At 48.5% G+C, this 27,271-nt stretch overlaps 2 protein-coding genes across 3 annotated transcripts in view; both read right to left on the reverse strand.

Annotated features, from left to right (window-relative positions):
• LOC133340837 (sarcoplasmic reticulum histidine-rich calcium-binding protein-like) overlaps positions 1 to 27,271 on the reverse strand; it is a 316,152-nt gene that overhangs the window by 144,135 nt on the left and 144,746 nt on the right. The gene's annotated exons all lie outside the window — the stretch shown is intronic.
• Positions 1,626 to 26,380, reverse strand: LOC133340524 (protein tyrosine phosphatase type IVA 1-like). Of its 2 annotated transcripts, none has more exons than XM_061548824.1 (6): positions 26,255 to 26,380; positions 10,189 to 11,044; positions 7,709 to 7,801; positions 6,400 to 6,530; positions 5,540 to 5,614; positions 1,626 to 4,005 (listed from the first exon to the last, which is right to left on the reverse strand). In XM_061548824.1, the coding sequence occupies exons 2-6, from the start codon at positions 10,291 to 10,293 to the stop codon at positions 3,891 to 3,893; spliced, it is 519 nt and encodes a 172-aa protein (XP_061404808.1). In that variant the 5' UTR covers positions 10,294 to 11,044; positions 26,255 to 26,380; the 3' UTR covers positions 1,626 to 3,890. The 2 variants fall into 2 exon arrangements, with proteins under 2 accessions (XP_061404808.1, XP_061404807.1); XM_061548823.1 differs by lacking the exon at positions 26,255 to 26,380 and adding an exon at positions 22,910 to 23,041.

Raw genomic sequence — 27,271 nt, forward strand, 5'->3', positions numbered from 1 at the left:
TTAAAACACGACCGAAAGGTTTGCACGGTCGTAAGCAAGCAAGCAAGCGAACTTAATATAAAGGATTAAAAAAAATATTTCCAGTTCTCCGGGTCAGGTCAAACATCCTATAAAAAGCTTGCAATTTGCGATAGCCAATTAACAACTTTTATTATTTTTGGATGAATTGATAATCCCTTGTTCTACTTTTAGTCAAGAGTTATACATGGAATGATCAACCTGTGGAATTTACAAACTATTTGCTGATCCTGCTTCGGCAGTGGTGCAACAAGTGCGATTAACAAACCAACTCAACTCATTCGTCAACAACACTCGTGGCCTTAAAAGCTAAATATAGAACGTGACGTTTCGGGCAATGGCTCCTCTTTTAAATCCTTTATATTAAGTTCGCTTGCTTGCTTGCTTACGACCGTGCAAATCTTTCGGTCGTTTTTTAACCCACTTCCCGTGATCCAATCGAGCTGACATTTTGCACACAGACTCGCTGTGCGTGACAATTTATTTTCGTGAAAAAATTTCCTAAATTTTACAGTTTAGGGAAAGAAAAAAAATATTTAATTACCAATTGCTTAATGGTGGCAGACAATCATCTGACCCATAGGTGGCAGCCATCTCAAGCCAGAGGACGAGAGGACTCTAGCCGCCACGCATATAAAGGATTTATAGTGAAAAACTTTGTTTTTACGGGTTAATTTTTTACGTGCTTATGAAGGAACATTGCCCAAAACTTCGCCTGTCTCTTTAAGGCCCAGACACAGAGGCGTGGTTTCTCTGTGTGCCTATGTGTCTCTCTCTCCGTCTGTTATCTCTCTCTGCGTATGTGTCTGTCTGTGTCTCTCTCCGTGTCTGTGTTACGTCTCTCTCTCACATTTAGCAATCGTTGGAAGAACGTAATCAACCAGGAAGGGTGTTGACTGTTATGTTAGCCGACTCTGTGTGTTGTATTGCATTATATTTCTAAGTTCACTAGGTTTGTTTTCTCTTTCATTTATACCTGATGATTGCCTGTGTTGCAATCGAAACGTCGTATGCTATTATTGAATGTATTTTTTTTTATTTCTACGTAACTTTACCTTAAGAACCAAATAGTAATTCCTGCAATTCTAGATTTTAAGCTTTCCTGGCTGGAAGGATTCATACTCTTAGGTTTTTTCGGTAAAGTCACGTAGGTAAAAAAAATATAAAACTCAATTAAATCACGTTTCAGAGGCAACACAAGTCTCCGTCTTCAGGTGGGACCGTCAGAGCTAAATTTATTGTATCAAGTGAATTTATTGATACAATAAATTTAGCTGTGACGGTCCCACCTGAAGACAGAGACTTGTGTTGCGTCCGAAATGTCGTGATTTAATTGAGAAATTTCAATGTATTATTTTATTATTTTTACCTACGTGACTTTACCGAAAAAAACCTAAGAGTAGTAATTCCTGCAGTCACGAAAGCTCAAAATCAAGCCCCGTTTTTGTCAATCCACTGCTGGATGGCAAGGGCCTCCACATGGGGTGCGTGTCGCCGAGGTTGTTTTGAACCAAATTTCACCACACCCGGGTCCCCGGCCGGTTGCGTCACCAACTCCACCGCTCGACTCGTGGCAAAACAACACGCAGCACACTTCGAGGCACACGTTTAGATTTGAAACTTGCGTTTATTTGAAGTTTGGACACGGGTGGCAAAACTGTACCAGAGCCAGCTCTGCAGAAACGAGAGCTGGGACAAGAATGGCGTCGCATGACCAAACGGCGGGATTTTTTCAAATCGTCGTGGCGAAGTTTGAGGTGTGTGGGGGTCGTGGTGGTGCAGGTGGTGGAAGTGGTGACGGTGCTGTAGGTAGTTGTGGTTGGTGTGGGTGGTGGTAGTGGTGGCTCAAGAATCGTCATTTCTCTCACTCCATCTCCGCCACCGTTGTAGCCTTTGCTGCTTTGCAACTTGGACAACTATTCAACAGAGGAGTTCCTCAAGGAGCTCCCAGCACTTAAAGCAAAACGTCGGACATCGTGCGAAACAACACATGGTACAACAGAAAAATTCATTGAAAATAGAGGCTCCTCTGAGCTGTATCAAGTCAAGGCGAGCGAGAGACACGGTGACAGCGGAGGGGTTAATGGTTGAATTTTGGGTTAAAGTTTCACGGCGAAGGTGGACGAGGTCTGAACTGGCTCAAAAAATTGTGGACTGTGCGTGTGTGCTCCCTTTTTATTAGCCACCCACCCCCTAAGTGTGCCGTTCCAGCCTTCATATGTGCTCGCTAACAGCACTTACCCCAACAGTCTGTTAAGGCTATACGGGGGATCTTTGTCTTTGTGTGTGCTCCTTTTTAAATTCATGGGCACCGCATTCGCTGGTCATAACACAGTTGGGGCCTAGCGATTGATTTCAATGCCTGTACAGGTCACGTCGCTGCTGCTGTTGGTGTAGTTCTGGTCATCCCATTTAACTCAAGCCTTTCTGCCCCCACTCCGTGGTAACGAACTTGATTCTGTGCGGGCGTCTGATGACGCCCAAAGAGATTCAAAGTAAAACTCTGGTAAAAGGATGCAACAATGCACTTGGCTCACTCACGCTACTGCTGGCAGGAAGGGTCTCCACTTAGAGGAAGCTCCAAAGGGCGTATTTGGCCAGCTCTTCCATGCTCACTTGTGGTAAGTGTACACAATTAGTGTCCGGAACCAGCTGTTTGTGGACGGGGTGGGGGGAGTGTGTGTGTGGCTTTCCGACTGATGAAATGTTAATTTTAGCTCTGCTCGTCATTTTTGTTTTGGCAACAACGTTGGCGGTGTGAGCAGTGTGTGGACTGAGCAATTGCAGAGATGGAGAGCGAGCGAGCGAGCAAGAGAGCGAGCGAGCTAGAACGAGAGTGAGTCGAGGCAGTGAGAGGAGTGACACGGGGAGAGAACACTCAGGGCAAGATAGAGAGAAGTAGATCAAGAAAAAGATAAAGCAAGACTGTGAAGTTAAGAAATGGAAGAGACTGATGAAGATGTAGCAAACAGAGAAGGAAAAACGGGAATGTAAAAGAGAACGACTAGAAGCAGGAAAAAAGTGAAAGGTGAGGGGACAAGAAACCAGCGTGAGAAAAAGATGAACAGAAAGTCAAGGGAAGACGAGTAAAAGAATAAACGAGGGAAAGAAACATCTGAGAAGATAAGATTGAGAAGGCCGAGAGAGAAGGTGGAGATGAGTTGACGTTGAGCAGAGTTCGAGGCGGCCGAAAGTAGCCAGCAGAGCAAGGTGACAGAGCACAGGAGGAATGAAGTAGAAACTGAAGACGGAAAGAAGCCAACAGTTAAGAACAAGGAGTCCAGAGAAATCAAGGAACGAGCAGAGAAAGCGAGAAACGGATGTGCATCGCTGTGCTCCTGCGGTGCCGGGTCGTCAGTTACCGGGGGCGGCTGGCTCAATGGGGATGAGGTGGATGAGGTGGACGAGGTGGACGAGGTGGACGAGGTGGAGGAGGAGGTACTTTGTTTGGCAACAATGGCGTGTGCGGAGATCTCCCGGAAAACTCACAATTTCTCGCAAATCATTGTAATCTCTGACGGATCTCTCGCAAATCCCTCGCGACCAATTGCGAAACCATCACGTAACTCCTTCGTTCACATCTCGAAAAAAAAAAACTTTCCCTATCTCCCCCCGTGATCTTTCGCAATCGATCGTGAAAAACTCTCGTGAAAAAATATCGAGATCCGTCGCAATCTTTCTCTCCTCGAGAATCTTGCGGTCGCCAACGAGATTCTGCGCGACCCTTTGCAGAAGCAGCAGCAAAAAAAACCCAACCCCTCCTGCGATCTCCCATGATCTCTCACAAACGATCGCGGCGAAGGTCTCATGAAACTTTCGCAAAGCCCTCCGCCGATCTCCCGGGAGATTTTCTCCGCGCGGCCGAGTGCCGGCTACTGCAGGCAGCAGCCGGCCTTGCTGTTGGTCTCCTTGAAGCGCAGCCTCATGCGGGGGCGGTACTTCTCCAGGTACAGCAGCTGCTTGGTGTTGATCGCTCCCCGCCGCTTCCTGAGGGGTGCGGGTGGAGGACAGGAGGGCGGAGAGGGAAGGGAGTGTGGGGTGGGGGGAAGAAAAAAAATAACCCGTAAAAACAAAGTTTTTCACTATAAATCCTTTATATGCGTGGCATCGGGGCGGCTAGAGTCCTCTCGTCCTCTGGCTTGAGATGGCTGCCACCTATGGGTCAGATGATTGTCTGGTAGCATTAAACAATTGGTAATTAAAGATTAAAAAATTTTCCCTAAACAGTGTAAAATTTAGGAAATTTTTTTTTCACTAAAATGCATTGTCACGCACAACGAGTCTGTGTGCAAAATGTCAGCTCGATTGGATCACGGGAAGTGGGTTAAAAAACGACCGAAAGATTTGCACGGTCCTAAGCAAGCAAGCGAACTTAGTATAAAGGATTTTAAAAGGGTGGGGGGCGGGAGGGGGGGAGGACTTAACGATGCATCGAATTACCCATTGAAATATCCGAGTCTTCAGCAAACAATACGCGAATCAGATTGCACGTAATGTAAAAATCCGTGCAATCCCTTCGTAGACACTGTTCTAATTCAAGGAATGTCTTGTGACTCTTTTTATTTTGTGACTCTTACAGCTTCACCAGTTCTGTTTGTTATTGGCCGCTTGCAGTTTTAGGCCAGTGTTCAGCGGCTGTGCTACAATTTTTTTTTTGGTACATTATTGGTTCATGTGACTCCTTCCAGCCAGTTGGAGGCCACTACATTAACCGCAATGTAAAACAAACAATCGATTTACCTAATCTCCAAATTGCACCGAGAACCCCGCACAGGTACAAGAGAAACAGACCGATAGGTCCACAGATCGTCTTGCTGTACCGTCACTTCCTGGCCACATGTCAGGCCAGCAGGAAACTTAGGAGTTTAAACAAAATCTGTGGTCCACCAATCCTCGCCTCCAAAGCTCTGGATCTATAGGCATGCAGTGGGAATTGAACCGCCATCCCCGTGTGGAGCGGCTCAGCGATGGGATTTGCTAATGCCAGTGTGTGCCCATTAGGGTACAATAGGACTCTTTAAGGCTTGCTAGGGCACGTTAGCGCTCATGAGCACGCGATAGTGTTTGTTAGGGCACGATATGACTCGTTGGGGCTTGCTAGGGCATGTTAGTGTTAGGAAAGGGCTCATTAGTGTAGATGCAGTTTAGGGTGGACTATGAGCTTCGTGCAAGATCAAGAGCCCTGGGTTTGCTCTTCCATGAAGCTCATGTCATGGTCCACCCTAAAACCGCATCTGCAAAAAGCCACGGCAGATGCAGATACCTGATGCACAAATGGAATATTAAAAACGATCCAATGTGCAATTGTGGTCATCCAAAACGGACCATAAAAAAATATAACGATGCAATGCCCAATCCCACAAATGCAAAAGGAGACATTACAGGGACACACACTCCGCTGCTCATGACGCAGTTTGTCTGCTGGCTTGACCGCCTGAATGTGACACTGCCGTTGGTGCTCTGCGTCTACATCAGCCGTACGCAAGAAGAAGTGCTCGTTGGCACTCGCGACGGCACTCACTCTCGGATGAGCTCGACGGCATCCTCGTACTTCATGCCGCCCTCGATGAGCGCCAGGGCCACCATGACGGGCGCCCTGCATCGCACGAAACAGGGTACACACACAACACGTTGAGTACACAGGACAGCATACAGCACAACGCAGGATAAAGTACGCCACAGAGCGTAGCACTCAGAACGTCATGTCCATATGTCCTGTGTCAATATGTCTCCACAAGTCTTGTCTCCATATCCCTCCATTTCTGTGTCCACATTCTCTACATCCCACCCGTGCCTCTGTAACCATGTCCTCCCCCACATCCCTGGTATCGTCATTTCTATATATCAATGTATCAATTCTAGATTTGAAGCTTTCGTGACTGCAAGGATTCATATTCTTAGGTTTTTCGGTAAAGTCACGTAGGTAAAAAATTTAAATTTATAAAAGTAAAATAAAAATCACGACGTTTCGGAGGCAACACAAGCCTCCGTCTTCAGGTGGAACCGTCACAGCACGATAGATAGACAAGGACTGTTTTCTTGGAATTTCTCTCACTTGATACAGCTATCGTGCTGTGACGGTTCCAAGTGATACAGCTATCGTGCTGTGACGGTTCCAAGTGATACAGCTATCGTGCTGTGACGGTTCCACCTGAAGACGGAAACTTGTGTTGCCTCCGAAACGTCGTGATTTTTATTTTATTTTTATTTTACTTTTATTAATTTTAATTTTTTACCTACGTGACTTTACCGAAAAAACCTAACAATATCAATGTATCAGTTATTTCTCCCTCCTTATCCCCATATCCCCCCACGTGTATGTGTGCGTGCTGTGTGTTGCACGCGCTGCACACGCTGCTCGTGGGGTGTGCGTGAGCTCACCTGCCCAGCCCGGCCACGCAGTGTACAGCGACACAACGCTCGGGCTCGTCGCGAAACTTGTCCTTGAGCAGGTCGAGCCACGCGTCCACCACCCCGTCCGGGGGCGACGCTCCGTCGTCAAACTGCCAGTCCTGCTCGCGCGAACACGCACAGGGCAGCCGTCACCACGCGGTCACTTCATCGTCACCGTCATCAATCTCATTCTGATATAACGAGCACCACTACCGCCACCTCCTCACCATCATCATCGTCATCATACGCATATAGATGGGGCAGCACTACCACCTGATCGTCTACATCGTACAGACGTAACGTTAACACCATGAACATCATAGAGACATAACCTCAAAATTTCGATTTAAAGCTTTCGTGACTGCAGGAATTCATCTTCTTGGTTCTTTCGGTAAAGTCACGTAGAAGGGAAATAATGAAATAAAAAAATAAAACGAAAATATAAATGTATTATTATTATTTTATTTCCCTTCTACGTGACTTTACCGAAAGAACCAAGAAGATACATAACCTCATTAACATCTATTTCATACACACATGGGTAATGCCACATGATCATCATTCTCAGGCAGACAAGGGTGAAGACGAAACCTTAAATCATTATTTCCTGGGAACAATATTTCTGAAATAACAAACTTGATTAAATACAAACCAAAGACGTGATATACTACTGCTGAGTTGTAGTAAAACGATATCAGGATATGATAATTGGTTCTTTACCCTTCTATCTGGCAACAAAACTGGCACCTTTTTGCAAGGAGTCATGTTTGCATAGACCGCAATACCTGCAGTCATAATACAAACAAAAGAACATAACTCTGATAATGTGCACTGTCCTTGAAGTTGATTGGTCCACACCCGAGACAGCTTTCCTTAGAGCCTAGTCTCATATGGGTTGGACCAGATGACGCCAAAAGGCGCACAACTCAAGGACAATGCACCATCAGAGTATGAGAGCTCGGGGCAAGCATCTACACTATGGGGACCTCATTTGCCAGTAAAAATATGATAATTGGTTCTTTACCCTTCTATCTTGCCAGATAGAAGGGTAAAGAAACGATCTCGCGATAATCATCCCGTCGTGAAATTTGAGATCGCATCGTATCACTGTGGGAATCGATATCGTGGCCTCCCACCGCCCTCCCTCCCCTGGGACGTCCACTGCTATCGCCGAAGCCCAAGAGTGCGTGGATGTCGCATCGTATCACCGTGGGAATCGATATCGTGGCCTCCCACCGCCCCCCCCTCCCCCGGGACGCCCACTGCTATCGCCGAAGCCCAAGAGTGCGTGGCATACCAGCACGGTGATGCCCTCATTCTCCACGGGCGTCTTGTCGTACGTCGGCTCGCACACACGGACCAACGTGCCCACGTGGTACCTTTTCATCTCCTGTGTTTGGGGGGGGGGGGGGTGAATTATACGGTTATCACAGTCAGTCAAAGACAGAAGAACAAGTCAGGCAATTCGTAATTGATATTTGGGTCAGATCGCCGGGTGAGTAATACGTGTCATACACCCTCCTCCCACTTGACACGGCCAATTACTAGAGTTGTCACGCGATTAACAAAACGTCCACATTTATGACAGCTTTAGCCATGCCGCCGGTAACACCGGAGAGAGATCCACAACAACATTAAACGACGGGGTGCGGACGCTAGGATGTTCATTAGCAACCAGCACCATCAGCCAGTTTCCAGAATCGTGGAAACGTCCTCCAGTCTCGGCCCTTGAATAGGTGGTGTGATGTCGTCAACAAACTTCATTAATTGGCTGCGTCAGGTGGAGGAGGGGTTTTTTTCTACAAGCATTTTACTCATGTGACCAGACCCAAAAATCTATTTTGAATCGTAATGCTGGTCACGAAAGCCTACGTGTTAAAAAGTCAGGTCTTAAGGCCGGGCTTGAACAGCATCAAGGGTGGCTGTGGGAGGGAAGCTCCAGCAAGATGGGGCCAGTAGAGGATAGAGAGCAAAACCTCCCACCGAGCGAAGGATTACACTGGTTTACACCCAGGAAAGCCTCATTGAGGCTCAAGCAGAGGTCGCAACCGGGTACCCGATACCCGTACCCTACCCGATACCCAGCTACCTGTACCCGGCCGGGTACGGATACCCGTTTGCGACCCTGGTGCGGCCGGGTACGGGTAAGGAATCAAAACCCGTTTGCAACCTCTGGGCTCAAGACGACTCTTCAATGGGGTGCCATGGTGCCGAGATATTAACGACCTCTACTGGTATACAGGAGGTCGTGGGTTCTATCCCAACACTGACACCTGCTGTATATTTGGAGTTCGCATGTTCTCCCCATGGTCCGTGTGGATTTTTCTCCAGGTCCTCCAGTTTTTCCCTTCACATTTAGAACCAATGTTGCGATTAGAGTATGTGGCTACTATTAATTTCCACATGACAAGCCACTTTGTTGAGCTATCATTTGTGGACAGGTCGCTTCTGAAAGAGAGCTATATAGCTAAGTGAGCCGTATTAACTGGTATAATAAAAAAAATTTCTTTTATCAGGAGGGTCCTGCTAAGTTTCTGCAGCAGGGGGGCAATTTTGCTGCTGTGTAATCCCAATTGAGTTATTGTTGTGACCCAATACCTGTTACATTGTGTGTGTGTTTTATCAGCTTCGGGAGGAGAGTGGAGAAACCGGAGGAAACCCATGCAGAACAGGAGGGAGAACATACACATTTCGGAACCCAGGCCCCTTCTTGCTGTGAGGGACGAGCGATACCACTGCACCAGCGAGCCACGCAACTAATAATCATCAGCCAAGGTTAAACCCACTGCTGGATTAAAGCCTTCCAATGGCCCTGTGAAGTAAAAATCTGTCTGGCAACCGGCGACACACGAGCCGAGCTCATTGCTCCGTCTCCACGGCGGCGGTCGTCCCCCTCCTTTGGCTGCCATTCTATCGTCAGTCTCGACCGCCATCCTGTCAAGTCACGACGTGTTCGGCCCAAGCCCGCTCCCTCGTCTTAATGGCCCATGTGACATCTCTTTAACTTGCAGACGTTCTCTTAAGCCACGTGTTGTTCCTCCTCCCATCACTCGGCGCCAAAAACAATCCGACCGCGGTACGTCAAGAGCCGTACGCAACAGAAGGGCAGCTGGCTGCCTTTAAGTTTGGCTTCGATAGCCAAGCTTAAAGGCGTAAACCCAACAAAAACAGCTGACGAGAAGTTACGTTTAACAAAACTATACCAAGCTCAATTAATGGACTGGTTGGCACGGTGTGATACAATGTTCCAATTGGGCTGATGGCATCATCTGGAAATACAATACAACTCAAATTGTCTCTGCCCAAACGCAGCGTGGGAGCGGCACCAATTTCCACGTGTGGCAATGAGCCAGCAGTGCTAAAGTTGCACATTGACATGGCGGGCGCCAGGCAATGCACAGAACAACGCCTGCTGTCTTCCCACAAGGTGGCACGACCGCCTTGGCCAACCGTGGAGACAACGACAATGACCACGATTACGACGATGGATGACGATTACGGATGCCAATAATGGATGATGATAATGCCAATAACAATGAATAGAATAACTTTAATGATTAATGACTATGGATGATGACGACGACAACAATGATGACAACAATGATGGCAACAATGATGACCTGTGATGAGTTAACTTTCCCGGGCCGCATTTGAACCTCGCCAACTCTTCCCACACAAAAAGCTCGTTGCGTGCTTCACTCAAATCGAAACCTCCGACCGAGGGGGCACGCCAGGGGCTGGCCCCGTGTGTCCCGGCTCCACGCAGCTCGCCCTCACCTCGATGAACTTGTCGAGCGTGGCGTTGGTGGGGTTGTGGGTGATGAGGAAGCGCATGTTCTTGTAGCTCAGCTCCACGGGCGCCAGGCGATTCATCCTGGCCATTCCACGGCCACCGCTCGCACGTACGAAATCACCCCCCTTCTCCCCCTTCTCCGTCTGCTTCCTCCCGCCAACCTCTCCAACAAACTTCGGCTCAATTTAAAATGTTGCTTTTCTTTTTTGTTTAATAGTTACAATTTCAATTGTTTTTTCTTCGCGGGCCGATTGTTTTTTTTTTAACGTATATATTTGTCTTGAAGAAGAAAACTAAAAATGGCCACTGTACGTGCACCGTTGCTCGGTTTTTTCTCGTCTCTTGCAGCTTTGTTGAAAGTTTATTTTTTGTTAAATTTGCTCGGTTAACGGGGGAGGGGAGATTTCCCGTTGGATTCCTCGCTCCTGCCGCCCGGGCGGCTCACGCGATACCTGCCAGCGCCGCCTCCTCCTCTCTCATTGGCCCCCTCTGGCTGCCCCACTCAAACTCTCCTCTCTCGATAAAATTATTTCTCCGGCGCTCACCGTGTTCAGTTTACCCCATGTGCAGAGCTAGCTTATTGTACCGGCAGCACACGGTGACCGATGGCTGCGGATTAATTTGACTGTCGGTCGGTCTGTCGGACAGACGGACGGACAGACGGGCGGGCAGACGGACGGATGGGAGAGAGGGTTGTATTCCGTCCGACGGGGGCCCCCTGTCTGTGGCAGCGCTGCTTGCTCACACTCGTGCGCGCGCCGTGTACCGCGCTTGGCAGAATCCGCTGTCGCTTGTGCGCAGGACGGCCATACACGAGGCGACGCCACCTCCACGGCACCTCTGCGGACGAGACGACACAGGCTGAAATCAGTGGGGGGGGCAAGGGGGCGGTGGGTTCCTGCTGCTTATCAGCCGTTGCCATCGTCATTAACCTCTATCCTTCTGCAGCCGATGCAACAAGTCGAGCTTGGCGGGGCTATCACACGCCACCGCTGTCGTCATTGTCATCGTCGCCGTCCTGCTGCAGAGAGAAACGGTTGATGGCCTGACGTTAGAACGCGATGGTTTTGTGATCGACGGATTTTACCAAGAGCTCTCATGTCGTAACCCCAATCCGCCCTGTTCAGCTTCAAGACCCGGCCTGTGGGAGAGATGGTTTTATAACTATGCACAGAACGGTAATAAAATGAATTGCTATTGAAAAATGTATTAATGGAAACAAGTCATAAAACATTTACAGTATAAAACCCTCCCCCTTTCCACTGCCCCGTAAGTCACAGAAGGGTAAAGACCCCACAGACACAAACCAAGACAAAGATCCCCCTTATAGCCTTAACAAACCATTGGGGCAAGTGCATTTGGTCAGCACCTAAGAAGGCCAGAAAGGAACATGAGGGGGTGGGTGGCCGGGTCCACGTCGAGCCGGGTTTGTTTCCCGAGTGGCGATATTCACACATCGCACCAGGTACTCATTTGAGGCTGAGTCAACCTCGGGGAGGCCCAGGACCGGTTCAAATAATCGTCACTGGTGTTGGCCGTGAGCGAGAATCGAACTCAAGTCATCAAATTCGTAGCGCACCACTCCCCTGTGACACACAGACCCCATAGACTTGTACACTCACCCAGATCCATATACTCATTAAGAGGAAGAAATCCACAGATTTCCATAAAGACCCAATACTGAGAGCAAGACTCATACACTTACATAAAGACCCATACACTCAACTAGAACAAACTTACCGAGACTAATAAGCTTGCTCAGAAATTCAAGGATTCAGATAGCGTTCCAAAGTCACAGAGACCCATAGACTCACATCGAGACCCACAAAGCTCATATAGGGATCTTCCTATTTCCCTCTGCCTATAATGGGCAATCTCTATGAAATAAATAATCTGCGAGTTTCTGTAAAGCATTTTGAGATGTGCTCGCATTTTGGCGCTATATATTTATTTATTCACATTAAACCAAGTCGTGTTGTAAATTGTTTTGCAGAACCGGTGAGGCGAGTTGCGCGATGGGAGGGACGCACGTGAAGGTGACGCTTGACGGAAGCCGGAGCGAAATTACCAAGTGACTCATGACGTGAGCTTGTCGATCATCGCCCGGTCACTCGCAAGGACAGAACGGCTGACTCAAGTCATTGGTCCATTCTCAACAGTCGCCCGATCATCCAAAAAGGGGGGTGGGGGTGATGGTGGACGGGGGGGGGGGGGCGGGCAATCACTCGTGCAACAGGGACAACGTGCAAGCCTAAGTTGCCCACTCTAGTGCTAAACTCTGAAACTCCCATATTGGTCACCCACCCACCCACTCACCATGTGATACCCGCTCTCCAGCCGCTCACGTGAAGGTACTACCCATTCAATCCACTCACCTTGAGATCAACTTTAGCCGCTTGCTCATTCACACCAATTCGCCCAGACATCACCGCACCCCACACTGCTCTGTCCAACCACCCACAGCTCCACTCCCCCACTCTCCTCCCAACTCCACTCCGCACTCTTCTCCCCACTCATCTCCTCACTGTGCTCCCCACTCCGCTTCCAACTCCGATCCCCACTCCTCGCTCCCGAGCGTCCTTTGGACCCGGGCTCTCGTTGTGCCGCCCGCGTTCCCGCGGAGGGCAAACACCGGGGCCACGCGCGCATTTTTTTTGCGCAACGCCGCAGCGATCCGCGCCAGCCAGCGCCAGGGTGCACGGCACGGCGGTGGCAGAGGAGGGAGGGAGGGCACCGCAAGGACAACACGGGTGCCCGCACGTGTTTTCCTCTGCCTCCCGTCTCGTCAGTGGGGGTACGCGTTACGCAAGAGGCTGCGGAACGCGTTTATCGATTGGCAGCAAAGCGAAACTGCTGAGGCACCCCACGGGGGGGGGGAGGGAGGGGGTCAGATTCAGGGGAACGGAGGTTCTCGATGGCCTTGTCGGAGACTCTTGAGAGATCGCAACTGGCGACGGATGTAAGTCGTACCGCGAATAAACCACGTCTGGATACTACTCGCGTCCGATGTCAGCCGTGGACGAGAAATTGAACTCGGGCCGCTGGGTTTATAGCGCGGTGCCCTAAAACCACAGCCCAAACGCTCCACCCAATGTCGCTTATCCAGCGCCGTATTAGTAACGCCTTGCAGCGGTTTGCTTTAGTAACATGTGCTGCTACTCGACATTCTCTGCGGTGGCACATTGACAAGAAAAGTATGACGAAGGTAAAGGTGCAGCCCTGCAATTGCTCGCCCACGCGACTGCTCGAGGAAGCAGCCTCCACTTAAGTGGCTGTCCCAGAGCCCACACGTTTACCCCACCACACGCCAAGCTGGGTTCAAAGTGTCGTGCGCTCACCACTTCACACCACCACTCCACCCACAAAAGGGGGGAAAATTATTAGAAATGTGCACAAACGGGTTTCCACAAAGTACACTTGCTGTACTGCAATCTGGCCACCTCGCAGCCCCGAGGGTGATTCATGTCCGCTGAAACGTCTCGTGACGTGACGCTGACACAGGACATTACAATAAATCGGTAGGGGCTGGAAAAAAAGTTAACTATAGCTATTGGCTTTAAAAATAAGTTTAAGCATCACCTCGCGCGTGCCATCTAATGTTGCCGACCTCAGCCGTGAGTTATCGGGCAGTTGTGCGGAGGGCTCGGCGAGTTTCTTTTACCCACCTGATCGGTGTTCACATCACCAGCTTCTGTTTGGCAGCAGCAGAGGTCTAAACTCTGAAACAGGGGCGCCGCGGTCGCGAAAAGTTAACTCCCTTGCCTGGTATGCAGGAGGCGGTAGGTTTAATCCCGACCCTGACGCGTGTTGCATGTTTGGAGTTTGCATGTTGTTCCCGTGGTCGTGGAGATTTTTTTCTGCCTCCACATTTAGAAACATGTGTTTTAGAGCAATTTGGCTGCTACAAATGTACACGCGATAAGCCACTTTGTTGAGCTATCACTTGTGATAGCCAGGTCGTTTCCGAGAAAAGAGCTAGATAACTCAGTGGGCCTTACCACCTGAAATAAAACATTGGTTAAGTCAAGCGACATTATCTTTCTATTACACTGGTCAAAAAAAAAAAAAAATTTTCTGGCCTGGACGTTTGCAGCTGTTTTAGACTAATTTCAGGGTGCCGATTCCAAATCTGATCTCAGATTTGCTCTATCACATCTCATTTTTATGCTATCGGCAAACCCCATTTTCATTGATTTTACCCGAAATTAACTCTGTCACTTATGATTGCAAGTTGTTGCGAGTCAGTGACTGCTTTAGTGTTAAAATATGGTGCTGTATTTTAGGATAGTGTGTTTATAATATCATTTTATGTAGATATCCACATTTATTTAATATTTTTCTTCTGCAGTTTTTATTGAAAATGCAATATTTGATATCTCAAAAAATGTGATAGAAAAAAACTGATGCCGGATTTGGAATCAGCACCCCAAAATTACCTTAAGACAGTTGGAATACCTTATGCCAGACAAAAGTGTGTTGACCAGTGTTATTTAATGAGTGGAGTGGAAGCGGCATGACCATACTCGGCCACAATCACGCCCTCTCTCGTTGCGAAGTGTGGACACTTCCCTAAAACTTTACACAAACACCTGTACCCACCTGACACATTCAGGCTAAATTCCAGCTCCAAATAAATAAATCAATATGAGATGAACATTTAAAGCTTTCGTGACTGCAGGGATTCATCTTCTTGGTTCTTTCGGTTAAAGTTACGTAGAAGGGAAATAATAAAATAATAAAAATAAAACATTATAAAATACAATTCTCGCGACGTTTCGGCCACAACGCAAGCAGCCGTCCTCAGGTGAAGAACAGGTCTGTCGGAAAGCCATTCAGACGCTGTCTTTCCGACAGCCCTGTTCTTCACCTGAGGACGGCTGCTTGCGTTGTGGCCGAAACGTCGTGAGAATGTTTTATTTTTATTATTTTATTATTTCCCTTTCTACGTCACTTTAACCGAAAGAGCCAAGAAGATGAGATGAACATTTCTCTGCAGACGTAGTTCTGTGATATCTGCTTCTGCGGGCGATTCCTTAACACGGGGATGATGCAATGCTCCACGAGATTTCCAAATTCGTTCCTCGTCCCCATCGTGCGATGCCGATGGCGCAACCGAGATAAGATTTGGGGAGGGAACTTCACAGGAAAAGACGACTCCGCAACGCGAGCGTAATTCAAACGCTCTGCTACACTCAACACGAACAGAGCTATCGATAGGAGCCCATTACAGAGAAACACACACCAGCAGCCCAGGTACAAATGTATTGAGCGTTGAGCCAAGTACTGTTGGCGAGCGCCTATTAGGACCGGCACAACACACAGAATCAGAATATTCATTTATACTGGAGGAATCCGATGAGCTACTTCGTCGATGTCCAGTGGGGGGAGGGTCAGAACTTTACAACAAACAGTACAAACACAAGAAAGGAGTGAAAATTATAGGAAAGGTAAACGTGTAATTAAAAAATATATACAAATTAAACAAAATTATATTTATCTTACCAGGTAAAGCCCACTGAGGTATCCACTTATTTTTCAGAAGCGACTTGGCCACAAATGATAGCTCAATAAAGCGGCTCATCATGTGGAAATTTATAACGACAAAATAATCTAAATAATCTCAATGCATGAGAGCAAGCAGCTCGCCATCGGGAGGTTGCCGAGTTCAAATCCTGGTTGGGTGTGGAGGTGGCCCTTTTCGGTGGGGGCGGTAAAATGAGCATTGCAGCGATGAATAGACTTGCCCCTGCCCTATGAATGTGGAATTGACACCATTGGCCCAGGGGCTGTAAATAGGCACCTTCTCAATGCTCATTAGAGGAGGAAATCACCGACTTTTGATGACACGCATGCAAGGTGGTTGTGGCAATCACCGTGCCCACCCTTGTCTTGGGAGTTTGTGTTTCTCTCTCCGCGTGGTCGCGTTTTTATTTTTCCCCGGGTCCTCAGGTTTTTCCCTCCACATTTAGAATCAACATGCGTTTAGAGTAATTGGCTGCTGTAGATTTCCACACAAGCCACTTCGTTGACGCTATCATTTGTGGCCAGGTCGCTTCTGGAAAAGAACTATATTGCTCAGTGGGCCTAACCTGGTAAAATAAAAAAAGACCAGCGAACGCAACAGGTATTATTCGTTTTTAAAGCTGCGACACCCTGAGTGGGGCCCCCCACACACCATGTTGAGGTGTGGGGATACGTGGCAAGAATTGCTGTTCAGTGATCCAAACGGTACAGAAAAATCCCGTCTCATCCAAATACAGAACCCTTGTTCTCACCCAATATAGCGCAGGGAACACGCCAAGCGGACACCCGTGGCTACGGGAGATGCAGCATTGCACTCGTCTCGTGTGCAAAGATTTGTGAGACGATGGTGATGCCGGACAGCGGGAGGCCTTCTCATGCAGTAGTGGATAAAGCACGGCTGGCGATGACGATGGAATGTGTGTCAGTCAAGTCCCATCAATCATACACACTGCTGTTGCAGAACAACAACAACCGTGCAAAGTCGAACGGGTGCTGCGTGGCGCGTTAATTAACAGCGGCGACGACGACCTGGTTAAACATTGGACACGTGTGTCTTTAATTTACGCAAGAAACCCTCCCTCGGAATCTCAGGGCTCTATATTCACGCAGGTGCTGGAATCGACAAGGTTGGGCCAGTGGAGTGTTTTAAAACAAGGGGGGCAAAGATGCCGGAGAAAACCCACACACAAGAGAAGGGAGTGAACAAACAGACGTTCAGCAAGCCACACAAATGGGTTCACGATCCCGCTTGCCGTACTGCCCTTAACGAGAACGAGTAAGAAAAGCGCACGCACATGTGGATTGGCGTTTCTGAGCGGAAGCATCTACTCGGCGATAATAATCTTATTTTAATTCATATAGCAGCCTTGACTGAGAAGCTGAACAGAGAATTAACTAATCGTACAGCAGAATAGTGTGATGAGATGGGTTGATTCGAAGGACGGTAGTGCATGATGAGTATGAAGATGCGTGAAATAAGCGACGATGAAAGTGACAATGGGTTGCGTTAATGATGAGCGAGTGCGATGGATGGGGAAGGGGAGTTGGGAAGAGGGATGGAGTTAGTGATGGGGAAGGGGGTTTGGCTAGGCAACGGGAAAATCAGTGAGTATTTTAAGGAAAGAACGAAAAATATACCAGTGAGGCCGATTGTTTGACACGTAAGGGCAGCTTGTTCGAGTGGAAGGGGGCCACAAGCGAGAAAGAAGGGGATCGTGATTGGGCACAAGGAGGAGGGGGAACGGAGAGAGACAGACAGCTGGGACTGTGAGCGCAGAGGGGGGCGAGAAGAAGCGAACAACGAAACAATGGGATGACGTCATGCGGTGATATCGCCGAATGACATCGCGCGCAATGACGTCATCGCCCCCGCGCGCAATGACGTCATCGCCCCCGCTGGGGCAAGGATAGTAATTTTAGCGCTGGTTTTATCGCCAAACTTCGGGCAACAAGCCTTTGAATCAATTTGACCAATTTTCTATCAGACAAGTCCCGATTTGCAACACGACTTCATATGGAGGCATTGTTCACCTTGGCTCATGATTACCTGAGTTGTTGTGACCACCCCACCACGCCACCCCCAACCACTGTTACAGAGGAACAAGTTAATGCACTCCTGCTTTTAACTTGTGTTGGACAGCGTTAAACAAAATGTCTTTCTGTCAACGAGGGGCAAGGAAGTGTGTCTTGTGATTGTTTCAGAAGCCGAGCCTTCCTCACGGACAAATAACCCCCGACTCAATTTCGATTTAAAGCTTTCGTGACTGCAGGGATTCATATTCTTGGTTCTTTCGGTAAAGTCACGTAGAATGGAAATAATAAAATAATAAAAATAATACATAATAAAATAATTCTCACGACGTTTCGGCCACAACGCAAGCAGCCGTCTTCAGTCTGAATTTCAGACTCTGTCTTCTCGACAGACCTGTTCGTCACCTGAGGACGGCTGCTTGCGTTGTGGCCGAAACGTCGTGAGAATTATTTTTTTATGGTTTATTTGTATTATTTTATTATTTCCATTCTACGTGACTTTACCGAAAGAACCAAGAAGATGAGTCGGCCCATGTCTAGAGTCGGTGAACAGCAGCTTCGTGGGCTCATAAACATTCCTCCGGTATAAATAATCTCACACCGATTCAGTATTCAAATCGGTTTGCCAAAAGCACTGCTCTCATGCAGTCTGTTTATTTTCTTCATGTCCTGGGGTCTGCCTTCAATAGGTTGCCCTGGGTACACACACGCCTCTCTGCTTTGATTTCCCAGTGACGACCCTTCCAACTGGATGTCTCCCAATTGTTTCGCAAACTCGCACGAGACCTGTGTGTTTCGCTCGTATTGACCACGAGCTCAACTCTGGTGCCCTGAACATTAGGGTTCATTGAACGTTCGCTGTAGTTCACGGCGCGCAATTGGTCGATTTGTTATCACCACTGTGACGTCAGCAACATCTGAGACGGTTCGTGAAATGAAAACAGCGGTGGCGATGTTGCCGGAGAACAACGTGGTTTGAATCGGCAAATGATATTCTCCTCGCTACGACATACCGATCAGAAACAATAAGTAAGCAGGTGCACACAGAGAGGCGTGGAGAGAGCGAACGCTTAGAATAACCACTTCGATTATGTAATTGCACGCGTGTTAGAGGCACGACGTTGGCTGCAGAGAGAAACGAGTGGACTTGGGCAGGGACATCGCTGGAAAGGAACGACGGCCAAAGATGAAGACGAAAAACAGAAATCTGACGGTATCCCGTCCACAAGGCTAAAACCCTGATTAGCATCTGAGACCTGAAAACGAGATGTGATGCATTTAGAACGATTTGGTCAAATGTCAGTACAATATTAATTACGAGTCGGGATCTGTGACCACGAAGCCAAATAAGCACCTGGGGTCGGCCTATGCAGGAGTCGAACCTGTGTCTTTCTCAGCCGAGTGGTTCGGGGAGGCTGGCGTGCTGACCGCAGGGCGATGGGCGCGTGGGGGTGAGTGGGATGTTCGATTTTTTTTAACAGAAGCGACGCTACTGTCAGAGCAGAGGATTCTCTTAATGATTTAAACAGTTAGGCATTTACAGAAGCAGCACTGGTTATGAAAAAGGGAGAACACCGTCGCTAACTGAAGCTGTCGTCGCTGGGATCGGTGTGCAGAGCTCGCAGTCAGTAGGTTGTCAGTTGCGATCCTGGTTGGGGGTAGACTCAGAACAGCTTCATCACCATTGTTCACGAGTACAAGTCTGGGAAAATTACCATCACAACCACCTTTTCCTTCATCACCAGCACTAATATTACACCACGACCGACGGTATATCCATGACCACCTGTACTATACATAACACCACTAAAACCACATTTACTGCCGCTACCACCTTCAATGCCTAAAAAAACACCACCTTTACCCCCGTGAAAACCACCTTCATCAAAACGTCTACCGCTATTAAAATGACTACCCGTTCGACTAACGACGCAAACAATTAAGCAACCTTTACCGCCCCCAATAAAGTTTACTAAAACAAACAACTAAACCACCACACCACTTGTGCCACCTCCACCAAAATAAGCACCACCGTCTCCATGGAACTTTAACCGCGAGAATTTGTCGTGGTGGCCAACTGGCTTAGAGGCCACAGTGGCCAGCTAGCACCGTTGAGACCCTTTAACAAAAAACATCGTCACGTGAAATCATCCTCGCAGCGGCGGCTTTTTTGCTACAACAATGACGGTCAGCGCATCGCGCGCTTTCGGATGCGCTCCTGCGGCCGTCTGGAATGCTCCTCCTTCCGATATTAGGAAGCCACTGGAGCAATGCACTTTTAAATCTAGATTGAAAACTCTTTAAAACTGCTTTTTGTGTTACGTTTGTTATCCTTCCTCCGCACCTCCGATTAGCACGGTTGGCTACGTACGGTGCCACAGAGGTTCAACATACACACATCCTGAGTTAGAGTCCGTGTTTCAGCCGCCTTTGGTTAAACCGGGTTTCTCAAGCGTGGCGAGTTGACGGCATCAGTCCAGTCACCGGAACAGATACGTGCCACCGTGAGGGCCGACGGCGATAGCTTGCGGGGGGAGGCGTTCATCCAGCAGCGGACAGATCATGACTGCTGCGCATTAATGCTCAAGCCTTGGCACCGAGCTGTTGGGAACGTTTCCCATGCGTTGCTTTGCGATCTTTCGACGCGTTAACCGCAGCCAAAATTGGACGAGGTACAGCAACGCTTTATCAGACTCCAACGTTACCGCTCAAGTCAGGTGTGAAGCAAACGAGGGAGGAGGCCGAGTGGCTCGCAGATCGGGAGTGCTCGGGGCAAACACCACTAAGACCGTGGGGTCGAATCATGTCGCAGTTACCCAATCTCTTGATTAAACCGTGTTCCCAAGTATAGTGAGTTGATGGTGTCAGCCTAGTTACGAAAAAATTAACCCGTAAAAACAAAGTTCTTCACTATAAATCCTTTATATGCGTGGCGGCCAGAGTCCTCTCGTCCTCTGGCTTGAGATGGCTGCCACCTATGGATCAGATGATTGCCTGCCACCATTATACAATTGGTAATTAAATCTAAAAAAAAATTCCTAAAAAGTGTAAAATTTTGGAAGAAAAAAAATTCCCGAAAATACATTGTCAGCTTGATTGGATCACGGGAAGTGGGTTAAAAAACGACCGAAAGATTTGCACGGTCGTAAGCGCGCAAGCAAGCAAGTGAACTTAATGTACAGACCCCCATAGACTTACGCTGAACACTAAAGACTTAGATTAAGACCCACACAGACGTTCAGACCCACAGACTCACAAAGTAAAACATGTTAGGAATACTCGTGGATAAACGTGGCTCATGTAATGCTTTCCAACAATCGTTTGTACCTGAAAACATTTCATTAGCTGTATGGAAGCAGACGGGTAAGCTGGAAGGGCAAAACACGTTGCCATATTTTTTCAAGGGAATCGGCCAATTTCATTTCCATATTTCTGATGTTGAAGCTGTCAGAGCAAAACTCATTTGCATGCATTATTTGTAAATTAATTTTTACTTCCGGTTTTCGTCTCCAAGTATTGGACAATAACCCCTTGGACCAGCATGGCCAGTAATCAACATGAGTCCCTCATAGCAACGTAACTTTATACTACAATTTGGTTCACATTGGACCATCTTTGTGAGTTATCGTGTCCACCCCCACTTACACACAGCCAGACAAAAACCAGAAAGACACAAATGCTCTGAACCTTATAAGGAAAGAGTTAAAGATATTAACACACCCCCTCCTCCTCCTCCTCCCCATTTCCTGCCATTCGCTACCCAGCGATGAGTAAACAGGACTCTAGAACCGTGGAGAAGTGTCTTGCTAGCAGCTGCCAGCCACAGCATCTGTTACAGCCACTGTCAAATCTGGAGCTAAGCAGAGTAGACCTGTAGATGTGTCTTTCGTAAGGAATTGCCAACAGAATATTAATTGTGATTGTGGCTAATGATGCTGCTGTCATTGTAATCATAATAGAAACTATTTTAAGTATTTATTTTTATTTTTACTAGGTATGGCCCACTGAGCTACATAATTATTTTTCACAAGCAATCTGGCCACAAATGATAGATCATCAAAGTGGCTGATAACGTGCACATTTGTTGCAGCCAAATACTCTCAACGCACGATTCTACAATTGGAGGGAAAAACCGGAGGACCCGGAGAAAAATCCATGCAACCACGGGCGAGAGCATGCAAACTCCAAATATGCAACAGGTGTCAGGGCCGATATTGAATCCACGACCTCCTGTATACCAAGTGAGGTGATTAACATCTCCTAGCCACCGCGGCGGCCACTGATGATTATAACTGACCCCCAAGTCTGTTCTGCGCTCGATGTGGAAAATTACTATCCAAGAGGCCTGGCTAGGAGTGATGCATCTTATTAGGAAGCTACTGGAACTACGCACTTTTAAAAATAGATTGAAAACTAATTTCTGAAGAACTTCTTTCTGTGTTTAGTTTGTTGTCCTTGCCCCGCACCTCCGATTAGCACGGTTGGCTACGTACAGTGAAAAAGAAGTTTAACATACATACGTACGTATCACGCCATCTAGAGGACCATTCGAAACAGCCCATTGATGACTTTGCGTCAACTACGACCCAAATTTGACTGTCCAGATGTGTAACTATTCACGCTGATGAAATGTCGCAATTCAGGGTCACGAATCGATTTAACAATCGATTCCTTTACCATGGCCACGAGTCGCCGCGTGGGGTGGGTCACGAGAATCAACTGTTGAACTGAATCATGACCCCAAATGGTGACACCTCACCGAATCGCTGCTTGAGGGAGACTTTATTGCCAGCGTGAAATTACAAACTTGTGACGCAACTCAGCGAGATGTTTCTGCACCGGCCAAGCCGAATATTCCGGCAGCCCAAGCGGCGAAGCGACCTCGAAACAAACCTCAATCTGGAAAGGTAGAATGTGGAGGTGGCCAAGTGGCTCAAAGGTCAGAGACCCAGGGTGCATCCATCGCAGAGATGGAGGGATGAGATCAGCTACGTGTGCAGGAACGTAATGGATCATCGCACAACAACAGCGCGATGGAGGGACACTACATTCACCACAGCAAAGAATAAATTCCGGACGATGAACATCGGTCCAAAAACACGGCGGCTCACGAACTGCAGTGGCTGGGAGGGGTGGCGATGTGTTACTCACATTAGCAAAGGGTGTCACGTTGCGCACCTCTTCCAAGTACGCAGTTTTGTCCCTGGCGTGGAGCCACTCGTTTTCTGTAACCGACCCGTCGGTTGGCGGCGGCGGTGTTATTGGCGAACGGGAACAGGTACTGAACGTTACGGATTTCGTGAGCAGGAACTAGAGTGAGGGTGACATGATTTTTTTGCAGAATTATAATAGAGCTGTGTAAGTGGACTTTCATCCTCTGTAAACAATAACGGAACTCGAATGTTGGTGAGAATGGTGTGGCACAGTCGAGTTGACCTGCACTGTTACGCAGAACGTCAAACAACTATGCATCTATTGATTTCACATACGGTACTTAGAAATATACATAACTTAAAGTGTTTGTCTCACAATAAACATCTAACGCATTTCTGAACAAGTGGAACTAGAACAAGTTGTGTCAATAAGAAAGCGAACCAGAAATGAAAAAAAAACAAGAGATGGAACTGGAATGTAAAGGGGCCCTCTCATTATGAACAGAACAAATATAAGAATCAAATTTTGCGGCACACAGGCGAGAAAAAGAATGGGGAAATTTGAATTATTTATCATCGCGAAAACTAAATTTGCACTGCTCAGCGTTAAATCGAGATTGAAAACCAATTTCTTTCGGACCGATTTTTGAGTTTAGTTTGTTGTCCTTTCCTCCGCACCTCCGATTAGCACGGTTGGTTACGTACGGTGCCAAGTAAGTTAAACATCCTGAGTTAGAGTCCGGGTTTCAGCCCCCCGTGGTTATACCGGGTTTCTTAAGCGTGGCGAGATGACCGCCTCGGTCCAGTCACCGGAACCGATACGTGCAACTATTAGGGATGACGGCGATAGCTTGCGGGGGGAGGCGTTCATCCAGCAGCGGACAGATCATAGCTGCTACACGTTAATGCTCAAGGCTTGGCAGCAGCGCAAGCACGGATGGCAACGTACGGTGCGAAAAAAGTTCGACACACGCACATACACGAACTGTGCAATGCCAGAGCAGGAACAAATATCTTCCCTCTTGTGTTTCTCAAGTCATAAATCCTGGCCAACAGGTGTTTGGGGAACATCGGATTAAAGCAAAAAAAGTGTATCACACCGAGCTATTTAAAGAGTCGAAAATTGTGTTGTGGGAGACCCATCTGAAATACGAAGCCACCCCACACCAACCACGTCGCCCCCGCAAGGCTGCCAGGATTGCTACCATCGCGGTATGGTGGAGGGGGGTGGTGGCGACAGCAGAAAGGCGGCGCAACGAAATCAATCCACTGTTGTCTCGATACTGCGCGGTGGTTAAATGCTTCCCCTGCCGCACCTCCATCGCCTTCAGCAACCCAGCACTGATCCAGCAGTGGTTGGGTTGGGGGGGGGGTAAGAATAACACAAACGACCGGCAGGGCTGAGGAAGAGCCTGCTGTGAAGAAGAAGACGTGTGCGTGTGTGTGTGTGCACAGTCCGCGCGCTGATGATGCACGAGCGTGGTGGGGCACGCTTAGTTACAGGTGTCCCAAACTCACCACGCCGTGGCCCAGGTCTATGCCGCCGCGGGGGGGAGAGGTGCAATTAAGTGCAGAGATAACCACCCCCTCGTTGCTAGCCGCCACGCATCTCAGGAATGTTTAAGGATTCACCACCACCACTACTAACACCCTTCCCCTCCCCATAGGCTGATGGTTGGGATGATGAGATTAAGAGTACCCCCCCCCTCCCTTAAAGAACATGTCGATTCCAATATGGGACCAGACTTGATGCCAGATGATGGAGGGCGATGATGATGAGAACGTTTGTATGTTGATCTTCTTTGCACCGTACGTAGCCAACCGAACGTGATGGGAATGTAAGAGCGGTCCCTGATGGACATCTATTATGTGTCTCAAAGGGAGTAACTAAATCCAAGGAAGTGGTGATGGTGATGATGATGAGACTGTAAGAACAGCCTTTTAAACTTGTCAACTGTGTAACAATGGGGGATACAAAGCAGATAGATGGTGGTGGTGGTGATGATGAGTTTGAGTGGTCCTTGAAGGACGTGTGTGGATCTTGCAGGGTGAAGGAAGCTGCGGTTAGTGAGGTTGTGGTGGAATCAAAAGGCACTTACGATGACGACCTTGGGTCTATTAAAAAGTGAACGGCGGTCACTTTGATTAACACATCTTCATAACCGTATAGTAATTATCATTGTGGTGTGGGTGTTACGGCTGGTGCATTAGGCTTTTAAGTAGCAGTAATGCTAGCGTATGGGGATTAGCAACAGCAAATGGCAGAAGTGTGTCTGTCATCTGCTGTTCGTGTCAGCATTTGTGTCGCCGTCACGGCTGGTGTTACAGACAAGGTCTTCTTAACTCGTGTTACTGTGTCAAGGTTGGGGGCTAGTGGTTCTGTCACAGATAGGGCTAGCAAGTACTGGCGTCAATGACAAGTGTTGGTGGGGCTAGGTTTAGTGTTAGGGCGAGTGTTATGGGTAGGGCCTGGTGTTTGTGTTAACAACCAGTGGGGGGTTCGTGTCAGGGCTCGTGTCCCGTGTCAGGATCGCGTAAGTGCTATGCTGTGAATTCAGAACGTGGGCTCGTGTTTAATGCTCGTGTTACATAAGCATGTCCCGTACACCATCACTATTCAGGACACACAAAACACAACCCCCGCACAGCTGAGCATCACAGCACAGCACCATCGCAGCGCAGAACTGCAGTGACCACATTTGCTTCATCTCGACAGACGCGGAAAGCCAAGCAGCCCTGTGCCTGGCCACGTAATTCTGAAGGGAGATCACCGCCACGCTCTACAACACGCGTTAGAGGCGAGCTTGCAGAGGGCAATGGCAGTAGAGCAAACCCCGCTGCTGTGCTAGAACGACTACGTCAAACCCCACCACCACCAACACCACCAATACCACCAATACCACCACAGCTCAAAACCACGTGAACCGGCGCGGTGAAGTATGGACAATGGAAACCCGCGCGGCCCTCGCCCGGCAGTGAGAATTGACAACAACAGATACACGCGCGCACACACACACATCCCGACCCAAATCCTGTTTAAGAATACTCTACATGTAAACTTCTCACGTACGAATCTCTTGCAAGGCCGCCCACACACACACCGCACACACCGTACGAGACTGCGTGACCCCGGGGCCTAGCAGAGTAGCCCGCCTGCCCGCCTGCCCCACGCCGCCTTGAAGCCGACAGTGTTGGGCTTGTGGGTTGACCGGGTGGGCCGGTGGGTGGTAGGGTGGGTGGGGTGTCGTAGATGCGGTGAAACAATGTTGTGTCTGATGATGATGATGTGCCGTCGCCGTCGTCTTTGTCGGTGGTGGTGTTTGTTGTGAGGAGAATCACTCACGGCAATGAGCTTATTCATTGAAGACGTCCAGGCGGGCGGACGGAGAGCGGGGCGGCGGCGGCGACAACGGAGGAGGGAGAGAGAGGAAGGAGGAGGGGGCGAGGGGGCGGGGCCACGGCGATTGCGTCACACCCCCCACCGGAACCGGAAGTCGCGTGCCGGTGGTTGGTCGAGCGGAGGGCGGGCAATAGGAACAAATACCGGAACCGGAAGTTGCGTAACCACGTATGTGTATGAAACAGAATTATTTATTTGTACTGACTGGAGGAATCTCCATAGCGCTCGGCCGCACGCCGATCGGAGTCTTTATTTAGATCGTAGGAATTCTATTAGCGAAAAAGCTCCCCCCCCAGAGATATATCCAGTACCGGATCCGGAAGTTCGCATGCCGGTAGTGGGAGGGGCAAAAAAAAAAACCGAACAAATACCGGAACCGGAAGTCGCGTGCTGTGCGAGAGAGTGGGGGCGGTGCGAGAGATCGACAGACCGGATTCGGAAATGACGTCACAGAGAAGGGGGGGGGGGTTTAAAAACCGGAAACACGTGGAGGTGGGTGTGAGTAACCGGATGTAGGAAGCATGTGGGTGGAAGTGGGCACGGGCGGTCTGGAAGCTCCCACGTTGATCTTGATCTTGTGGGGTTGGTGGGTTGCTGAAGCACGCAGTGTGGGCAAAGAAAATTCTAAACCGTATCAGCCGGAACTGGAAAATATTCTCCCCGCCCGATGTGGCGGTGGCGGTGGTGGTGGTGGTGGGGGGAGATGTTGGAAAGCCACCGGGAAATATTTCACTTAAAAATAATCGACCGCTGTTTAGTCCTCCCTACGTTTTACACGCCGTGAGGTATATATGGCCATACTCAAGCTGGTCAAAGCTGGTTGGTGAATAGGGGAGTACGGATTTTTTTCTAGATTTGAAGCTTTCGTGACTGCAAGGATTCATACTCTTAGTTCTTTCGGTAAAGTCACGTAGGTAAAAAAATGAAATTAAAATGAATAAAAAATAAAACAATAAAAAT

This window comes from Lethenteron reissneri, chromosome 10, assembly GCF_015708825.2.
Source record: "Lethenteron reissneri isolate LAM-NWPU_2019-01 chromosome 10, ASM1570882v1, whole genome shotgun sequence".
Classification (NCBI taxonomy): Eukaryota; Metazoa; Chordata; class Hyperoartia; order Petromyzontiformes; family Petromyzontidae; genus Lethenteron; species Lethenteron reissneri.

What these genes read in the sequence shown, in the direction of transcription:
- LOC133340524 (XM_061548824.1), bottom strand. Translation starts at nt 10,293, where the DNA reads ATGGCCAGGATGAATCGCCTGGCGCCCGTGGAGCTGAGCTACAAGAAC. An exon ending in ATGAGGGCATCACCGTGCTG is followed by an intron (nt 6,531 to 7,708) that starts GTATGCCACGCA and finishes TCGCGCGAGCAG; the next exon opens with GACTGGCAGTTTGACGACGG. An exon ending in TGCGTGGCCGGGCTGGGCAG is followed by an intron (nt 5,615 to 6,399) that starts GTGAGCTCACGC and finishes CGTGCGATGCAG; the next exon opens with GGCGCCCGTCATGGTGGCCC.